The 9,999-nt window shown below is 44.9% G+C and overlaps 1 protein-coding gene across 1 annotated transcript in view; it reads left to right on the top strand.

The window, feature by feature from the left end:
* The first annotated feature begins 8,242 nt into the window (after window positions 1-8,242).
* Window positions 8,243-9,999, top strand: part of Lyg2 (lysozyme g2) — an 11,975-nt gene continuing 10,218 nt past the window's right edge. Inside the window, exons 1-2 of the mRNA XM_021175975.1 lie at window positions 8,243-8,500; window positions 8,963-9,035. Coding sequence (XP_021031634.1) covers window positions 8,993-9,035 — 43 coding nt within the window. The 5' untranslated portion in view covers window positions 8,243-8,500; window positions 8,963-8,992. The remainder of the gene's footprint in view (window positions 8,501-8,962; window positions 9,036-9,999) is intronic.

The raw sequence follows: 9,999 nt of genomic DNA, 5'->3' as shown, positions 1-9,999 counted from the left end.
CCATCCTTCCACCGAAGCACATATGCCCGCATATCCTCTATCCCCCACCCCCACCCCCACCCCCACTTCTCACTGAAGAATGTGAACGAACTTGAGTCCAAACCCTGGTGTATCTGTGGCCATCCTAATGAGGAAGACAATTTGCCATCCTTGTAGGTCTCTTTAGGGTGGTCCTGTTGTTCCCTGGGCTCTGTCTTCCCCTGGAGGGCAAGTCTCAAATGTTGGCTGTTCATTTTCGTCACTTTTATCGTTGATTTAATCTTTCAGGTTTTCATTGTTGAATACCCAGCACAGCGTTATCAAAGTTGAAGAGGAAAGGATGGATTTTGGGTTTTACTTTTGTGTAATGTTCAGACAACGCTTAGATGGAAGCAGATTTGAAAATTGAATTGTGGAATGGTGGGTGGAGCCTAAAATTCAGAACGGAGACACAGAAACTGAGAGTAGGAGACAGGGTGGACAGAAGATAGGCAAAGGGGCACACAGGTCATAAAAGAGGATATAGAGCTATTTTTTCCCCTCTAGTTTTGGCTCCTTCAAAACTCATAGTCCAGCCTTTATCCCCAACTTAAACCTGAGAAGTAAGAAGAGCTGTGATTGACTATCCCACTTCCCCATCCACCAGAAGGGATGGAATTCAGGAAGATGCTCTTGGTCCAGGGAAGCCCTATACTGGCTGCAGTTACCAGGTTGGTAGGGTCAGACTTAGCCAAACTTTACAGAACAAGCAGGATTTCTTAAAGTTCTAGCGAATTTGAAAGCAGCATTTCTTTTCATTAGCTAAATGAAGTGTTTGCAGGATACTTGGGAATTACAATGACTATGTTTTAATATTTTAATATTTGCTACAAAGTTTCTTCTTCTTTTGGTCTTTTTTCCTCCTGTTTCTTTCCTTCTTCCTTACACCTCTATAATATATTAAGAAATACCACTTCTCTCTTATTTTTCAGTCCCACACAAAGGTTCAGTGTATGAAAGTATTTGCTACCTGGTTGAGGCAAATCTGAGGACCAAAATTTGATCTCTGAGATCCAGATGAGGGGGGATGAAGAGAAGTTCACAAAACTGTCCTCTGACCTCCACTGTTTGCTGTGGCTCACATGGCCACCCCCACAGACTAGAAATAAAATGTCTAAAAGGAATATTATTTTTAAATTAGAAAAAAGCTGATAATGCAGTGTCGTGGGATCAAAAGATATTAGCAGGGAGTTCAGAGAAGGTGGAAGTTCACACATTTGATGGTGATGATGATGATGATGGTGATGATGATGATGATGATGATGACGATATGCCCTGGGGCTGGAGAGATGTCTTGGGAGTTAAGAGCACTTAGCTTCTCTTGCACAGGACTGGGTTTAGGTTCCCAGCATCCACAGGGCAGCTTACAACCATCTATAACTCCAGGTCCAGGGCACCCAAAGCCCTCTACTGGCTTCTCTGTGCATGAGGCACACACATGTGATACATACATGCAGACAAAACACTAATAAAATAAATAATTCTTTAAAAAGAAAGATACCCAACCTCAGTCAGTAAAATGAGACATTTCCCAGTTTATGTCTGCTAAAAGAAAACTTTGTAAAGATGTAGAAAGACACTCCTGGTATTCTTTTTTGGCCATGAAAAAACAATTTTATGATAATCTTGTATAGCAAAATGCAATATGCAATATGACTTAGTGTGTGTCTGTATATACATATACTTAACATTTAAAACATCGAGTACTATTTAATAACTTCCTTAAAGAGTTAAACAACATAGCATGAACAGTTTTCTGTTGTTAAACAAGGGAACTTATTATTAAAAAGCCTCTAGCTGAGGGCCCTAGCCACTGCTTCGTCTGCACCTCGAGGGCCTCAGTCCTGATGGAAGGAAGACCACAGACCTTTGCACAGGATGCATCTGGGGACCACAGGCATTTGCCTATAACAAGGGATGTGCTACCTCCCAAGCCCTGTAAACACTTTATTTCTCCTCATCCGCGCCCTTAATATTGCATATGGAAAGAGAGCTCCATCCGGCTAGGTCTCAAGACTTCAGGGGCCAGAGAGAACCCAGGAGTTTGGGAAAGCACCAGAACAAAGGGAGTTAAAGCATGCATGTTTATTGCAACCAGAGAAGCAAGAGACGGAATCTCTCCTCTCAGAACCTTAAAGGCTAGTGGGCAACAAGCAAGCTCCTGGAATCTCCAGTGCTGGAGCTACAGGCACATGTGACCATAACCAGTTTCAAAAATAAAAAATGCGTGCCAGAGATCTAACTTGCTTTTACTCATTTGGCCCTCTCTCCTGGTCCATTGTTCCCCTTTCAACAGGTGGATTTTGTTTGTTTGGTTCGTTGGTTGGTTGGTTTGACTTTTTGTTTTGTTTTGTTGTGGTTGGGTTTTTTATTTGTTTGTTTGAGTTTTTTTTTTTGTTTGTTTTGTTTTTTGTTTTTTTTTTCTAGTTTGAGGCTGTTAGGAGTAAAGCTGTCATAAATGACGATCTTTCCTTAGCCTTTTTGGAGCCCTTCATTTATTCCCCTTGGATAACTAACTAATTAAGAGTGAAATTCCTGCATCACAGGTGTGAACTGAATCCCCAGGAAAAAGCCACACTTGATGTTAAACATTCTACAAGGCTTTAATTATTCTCTCAGGGAACCGTCAGGTGCTGTTTGAACTCACCCAGAAGCTGGCTTTGGAAGTAAGCTGCCTTCCACTTCAGACCCAAACATATTTGCGTCTAGTGTCCTCCAACTTTTCCTTTCCTGGGCTACTTCTCCCTCACCCTCCCGTCATAGCACACGTCACTCGAGCCAGCCTGAGTCTGTGCTCTCAAGCCACAGTTGTACTTGGTTCAGAAAGAATTCGTATGCGTTTAGACACTTTACCAACAAGGAGAGCTGTTTGCTATAGTTCTGGGAAAAACAGCCTGCACCGGGTTTAAAGACTCCGTCGGCCTGGTGGACTGGTTAGGACTTTGTACTTGTGGGAAGCTGGACACGGGGAAATGAAAATTTAGCTGTCTCACATATTGGTAAAAATATAAAAAACTCCCATTCGCTATTGGGTAAAATTAACAAGGGTCAAAGCAGCCAGACCCGCACGCATGCGCGCGCCACTTTCCCCACAAACTCTTTTGGACGTCATCTATTTCCTTTCTGAAAGGTTGGTTCAATATTCGAGTGACAGACAAGAAAAGCCGCCATGAAAACCCTCTTTTCCAGATGATACAGCCGCCTGACTTTTTTTTTTTTTTTTGCAAAGGTTCGCCTACGTCAAGACATGTTTGAAAGCAATTATCTATTTAAAACTGGCATTCCCTGGGTTTGGGTGAGATCTTTCTAGTGAGATTTTAATGAAAGAGCTCCCCTTGTGTGGTGCTTCCCGCCTGGGACACTAAGGTGTCTTTTGTCACATGTCTTGGACAGCATGCGTCTGTCAGTGCCTGAGCTGAGCAACAAGAGCTTGGCTGTAGTTACCCTTGCAGGCAACTTCTGCTGCGGTCCCAGCGGGAGAGCTGCAGAGTCCCAACAATTTGCCCTGCTCCATTTCCTTCGACTCTAAAGGAAGGCTTTGCCTGCCACCTCCTGCCCTATAAAGCAACCCTTAATTCTTCTTCCAGAGCCTGTGGGAAAAAAATCAACAAACAAATGAATAAATCAACAGGAAGCTGAGTCCGAGAACAACTCATCACGGTAATAACTGCCATGTGTAGGCGACACCGCGGTTTATAACACGGTTCCACGTGTATAATTTATTTTTATCTTCAAAACAAAGTCCCTAGGCATCATTATCATCTGCATTTTACAGAGGGAGAAAATTAAGGCTCAGGGAGTTGTGAATGGTCATCGTTGTTCCTTCCGAGGGCTGTAGCTGGTCTGCACGGACAACAGCAGGGCAGACACAGCAGTGCTGCTGAGGAAAGAGATGCCTGGCTCCTTACAACCCTGAAAGGGACCAACCTAGACTAGCTCAGGACACAAAGGCAGCCCTCCAAGTGTGTTCCTGTGGGCATGACTCGTGACTCTGCTTCCGTGACTTCTGATCAGCTTCTACATTCCGGGACATGATTTGTGTTTGATTTGTTTGTTTCTGAAATAGGGTCTCATTTAGCCCAGGTTGGCCTCAAACTTTCTATGTAGCCAAAGACACTCTTGAATTTCTGATCCTCCTACCTTCGCTTCTTAGATGTCAGAGTTATAGGCATGTGCCACCTCACGGGACACAAAACCAACGGTATAAACACTCCCATACACACTTCCCTGAGACAAAAGAATGGACCATCTAGAGACTGCCATAGCCAGGGATCCATCCCATAATCAGCCTCCAAACGCTGACACCATTGCATACACTAGCAAGATTTTGCTGAAAAGACCCTGATATAGCTGTCTCTTGTGAGACTATGCCAGGGCCTGGCAAACACAGAAGTGGATGCTCACAGTCAACTATTGGATGGATCACAGGGCCCCCAATGGAGGAGCTATAGAAAGTACCCAAGGAGCTAAAGGGATCTGCAACCCTATAGGTGGAACAACATTATGAACTAACCAGTACCCTGGAGCTCTTGACTCTAGCTGCATATGTATCAAAAGATGGCCTAGTCAGCCATCACTGGAAAGAGAGGCCCATTGGACATGCAAACTTTATATGCCCCAGTACAGGGGAACGCCAGGGCCAAAAAGTGGGAGTGGGTGGGTAGGGGAGTCGGGGGGAGAGTATGGGGGACTTTTGGGATATAGCATTGGAAATGTAAATGAGGAAAATACCTAATAAAAATATTAAAAAAATAAAAATAAATAAATAAATAAAAGGAACAAAAGAAAAAGAAAGTTCATGGCCTTTTAAAATAGTATTGTCACATGTGTATATGTGTGTGTATAGTGTATGATGTATATGTATATACATGTGTAATCCTAATATAACCTACTTGGTCTGTCTTAGTCAGGGCTTCTATTCCTGCACAAAACATGACCAAAAAGCAAGTTGGGAGGAAAGGGTTTATTCAGCTTACACCTCCACATTGCTGTTCATCACCAAAGGAAATCAGAACAGGAACTCAGACAGGGTAGGAACCTGGAGGCAGAAGGTGACTCGGAAGCCATGGAGGAGTGCTGTTTACTGGCTTTCTTCCCCTGGCTTGCTCAGCCTGCTTTCTTATAGACCCCAGGACCACCATCCCAGGGATGGCATCACCCAGAAGGAGCTGGACCCTCCCTCCTTGATCACTAATTGAGAAAATGCCTTACAGCTGGATCTCATGGAGGCGTTTCCTCAAGGGGGGCTCCTTTCTCTGTGAAAACTCCAGCGTGTGTCAAGGTGACCCCAAAACCAGCCAGCACACGGTCTGAATACTGTCACTTGTATGCATGTTTTCAGGGCTGACCATTTGGCGTTGGATGGTTGGTGCTCTCTTCCAGGGAGAAGACTATTTCTCCCACACTGAGTGTCCCTTTGCCGCCTTTTGTTCTTTGTGTAGGGTTGAGACCATCCACTTTAGAAGGTCCTAGTTCATCTCATGTTTATGCAGTCATCTCGATATGACTTTATGGGTGTAGCTTCTGACATTACCAGGAGATGTAATATTACAATAAACTCTCTGATTCCCTCTGGCTCTTAAGTCTGTCCACCCCCAGTGGACAATATTCCCCAGCCTTAAGCATGGGAGTGTGTTTATAAGTATATCCACTGGGACTAGGCTCCATAATTCTCCACTGTCTGTGGTTTTCTGTAATGGTCTTTGCATGTCGAAAAGAGGTTTCCTTGATGAGGGGTGGGACAGGTACTTAAAAAGTAGTTAGAGCTTTTGTTGGCTTAGTAAAGTGATGGCTCTCCTTCAAGATCCATGACTTCGATAGCCCAGAGCGGCCATCCTTGTTAGACCTGGCCCTACTTTAGTTCTGAAATCAGATGATGTTGAACGCAAGTTAGCCATCCTCTGGGTCAGAAGGGTATGGGCATTAAAGTCAAGGGGCACAGCACCCCTGCCATGCTCTTGTGAGCATCCTGCCTACTGCTCAAGTCTGATTAATATTAACCAAATCATTGCAAAGGAAACAGCGCCCATCTGATTCAATCTATTCACATTATTCTGTGCTTTAGAAATCAAGCACCATGCACAGAGATAGTGGTGTGACTCTGTATGGCTGGCTTTATCTTGCAGACCACACCCTAGGGCTTCATGCACAGACTGCTGTAACAGCTGCGTGGTGGGGTCATTAGTTGAGAAAGTGATTCTTCTGTCATTGTGGGAAAAGACTGGTTATGGAGTCTCATAGACCTGGGTTCCAATCCCAACTCTGCCCAGTCTCTGTTCCATCTTTGATAAGCCAATTAGCTTTTCTGAGTCCCGGTTTCCTTATCTCTGAAATAATAACATCCACCCACAGAACTACTGAAACATGGAATATTGTAAGTACGGAGGAGTCTGGCATTTGAAGAATGTCCAATAAATTTTCTTCTCCTCCTCCCCCACCCAGAAGTTTGAGCAAAGCAGAATGATTCACCCTTGAAAGCAATAGTTAAGTTGCAGAGGATGTGGACTTTGTGATCCTTACACCGGGAAAGATGCACAGCATCCCTTCTGGAAGTGGGGAGAGAAACTGAGTGTGCTTCGCATTCAACAGGATTCTGTGAATGCTGGCATTTTCCAGGAGCGTCAAGGGACAGCATGAGCCCCCACCTGGTTTCACCTTTAGATTCTTTCTCTGTCTCTTCTTACTCCTTCCCTGAATGCTCTCATCCTGTTTGTCCTAAAGCCTCCTGTCGTTTGCCCAACTCTTCCCTGGCCAGCACTCCCGCAGGCCACAAACACAGTGCCTCAGTGTAACCTGTACGGTAACATTGTTGCCAGTAATAACCTCCGTGTTTCTAAAGACTGCCTCCGGGCTGCTAGTCTTGTGCAAAACCCCTTATTAATCAGCAGCCCTGACTGCAGCATTGACAGTGGAGATAGAGCAGGCCCTCTGTGACTCATCTCCTTGAGACCCAAGGAATTGGGGCTCTTCCATCAGCTCAAAGCATCCCAGCTTTGCCTTTCTGGATGCACCTGCTTTGCAATACAGCACACAGGGCAGAAGTGTCCTGAGATACAGAGGCCCGTTCCATGTGGGCGACTGACTCCTCCTAGGCTCTGTCATTTTCCTAGGAAGCTGGAATGTCATTTAGCTCAGTGCCTTTGTCTTCTGTCCTCTGGTGGACAGAAGAATTATGTGTGGTCTTAAAAACATCTCTGATGTATGGAAAGATCCAGGCTAGACTTCTCCCTCTATTCTGGGAAATGTGCTTTGCCTAATATAAGAATGTTCTTTTATTTCCCGTGTGTGCCTCTTATAAGTGTGAGGGCGGGGAAAGATACTGTCTACTTGAAGATATATGTATCCCCAACAAAATCCTTTTTTTTTCCCCTGCTTCCTTAGAAAGTTTTGGAAATGACAGAGCTCAAAAGAGGGCTCAGTCAGTAAATTGCTGAGCATGTGGACAAGAATACCTGAATTCAGATCCTCAGCACGTATGTAAGATGCTGGGCACAGCAGCATGCATGTGTACTACTAATGTTTGGGAGGCAGAGTCTGCAAGAGTACCCCTGGCCAGCTAGTCTTGCCTAATTAGCGAACTTCAGATTCAGTGGGAGACCCTGTCTCAGGAAATAATGTAGAAGGTGAAGATGGAGGATACTGATATTGACCTTTGCCCCCCCACACACACACACACATGTGCATGCACACACAGGAAATAATGGGGCATCAAACACTCAGATTGCTACTCCCTGCCTTTGTGTTTCTTCTTGACAACAGACAGCTACCCTGTGAGAGGTGGACCTGGAGCCAGGAGGCAAGCTCATCTATCACAGTTGAGAGACATGCTGGCATAAGATAGGATGACATCTTTACATGGGAACCCTATGATTCTGGAATGTGGAAATGAGCATTTCAGGTGAATTATCTATTCAGAAGTGTGCTAGCATTTCCTGTTTCTTTCTCCTTTCTAGGCTAATTATCAGCATCTTATACTCAAATTCAGAAGACGTGTGCCTAAGACCATTTTAGGTATTCAGAAACCATCCGCCAAATAGATGCCTCCAGTGCAACCTGGGGGGTTCGTTAGATTCATTAATTCATTGTAGTCAATAAACACTTTGAAGTCCTTTTATTAAAGGAGCCACCTAAAACCAAAGTAGCACTATAATCAGGTCTAATGAGGTCAATGCTTTAAAGAGAGGCCCTTTAAATCATATATAAAGCTCCTCTACCAATCATTGGTACAGGACAAAAGTAGACGAGGCAGGTGAGTGTAGGTTCTGGTGTTTAAAAGCTTCCTTCTCGGTGGCAAAGGCACACACTGAAGTCTGCTCAGTTGAAGGAAGCCAGAGGCACAGCGAGCCACTGCCTGATGGAGTCTCCAGCTGTCACACCTATGCTATAGGAATGTTATAAAGACCATCTCTGTGTGAAATCTTAATCTACAGGTTGCCGCCACTAAAGGCTTCTTCAAAGACTTCTCTGGGAGACTGCAAGGGAGGTGAGTGGTAGCTTTCCTTGCTTGCATCTTGAGAAACACAGACCATGCTTCAGAAAGGAAACCAAGGGAAGAGCCCATCTGGGAAGAGACAGAATACAACCACCCTCTGCTAAGTGTATGTGGGGTAGTAAGAGGTGATGGTGGATTGAAATCTCCTGGGAGTCACACTGTCAGGGTGTGCTAAAGGCATGCATGCTTCAGGCTGCAGGGGTGCTGTTCAGGAGTCACACTGTGTATGCTAAAGGCAGGCACACTAAGGCTAAAGGGGTGTTCAGGAGTCACACTGTAGGAGGGTGCTAAGGGCAGGCATGCGTGAGGCTGCCGGGATGCTGTCAAGGAGCTGGGAGAGAGACGTTATATTGGAAATGATTCTAAGCTTGTCAATGTGTTGTTTGAATGACAGGGACTTCCTGTTAAGAAACCTTCACGTTTTAAAACGAATCTGTTTCTATTTCAAACCAGAACAGGTCCCAAAGGATAAGAGTCACGGCCATGGTGCCCTCGCTGGTGTTCTGGGGACTTATTGCTCTCATCGGTAAGTAGCGATTTTCCCTGATTCTCAGGGTATCTGCTTTCTAGCAGAGTCAGAAGGCATGATGACTACATGCAACAGAAGAGTGACTGGCTTGGCTATTAACCAACTGCATAGTTGTTTGCTTTGCTTTTGTGTGTGTGTGTGTGCGCGCGCGCGCGCGCGTGCGCCAGCGTGAGTGTGTATGCACAGGAGCAAGTACACACAGGTAGATGTCAAAATTGGCATCATTCCTCCATCATTCACTACCTTATTTTTTTGAGATGAGGTCTCTCACTGAACCTGATTTGGCTAGGCTGGCTGTCAAGCTAATTCAATGAATATTGCAATATTGCAACTAAACCACTTCCCTATCCCTAAACAACTGCTTTTTTTTTTTTTTCCCCCAAGACAAGGTTTCTCTGTGTAGCCCTGACTATCCTGGAACTCACTCTATATACCAGGCTGGCCTCAAACTCACTGATCTGCCTGCCTCTGCCTCCTGTGTGCTGGGATTAAAGGTGTGTGCCACCACTGCCCGATCCAACAGCTTGTTTTTAAGAGCATCTTCTGCTTGCTAAGCGCACAAAGGAAATGTTAGTGGGGATGTAAAATAATAAAATACTAACTAGTCTGTGTACTTTCTGACAGTGCACCCATTTGGCTGAATTTCTTTTAAAGAGGGTTATGGAACAGTGCAAGAGTCAAAATGCATGAAAAGAAAATTCTCGATGCCAGGTAGTGGGTGAGAATCATTAAATGAGTTATGTAGATGGGAAATCCATTAGTGTGGGAGTATAGAAGGAAGAGTTCACATCCTTCTAGGAAGGTCAGACCTGAAAGGCTTTGGTGAGGGCATGAAATGAGGAGATGCAGCCAGGCAGTGGTGGCACATGCCTTTAATCCCAGCACTTGGGAGCAGAGGTAGGTGGATTTCTGAGTTCAAGGCCAGCCTGGTCTACAGAGTGAGTTCCAGGATATCCAGGGC

Source organism: Mus caroli, chromosome 1 (assembly GCF_900094665.2).
Source record: "Mus caroli chromosome 1, CAROLI_EIJ_v1.1, whole genome shotgun sequence".
NCBI classification, from domain to species: domain Eukaryota; kingdom Metazoa; phylum Chordata; class Mammalia; order Rodentia; family Muridae; genus Mus; species Mus caroli.
Note: the sequence above shows the minus strand (reverse complement) of the source record. Positions and strands in the feature narration are given on the sequence as shown.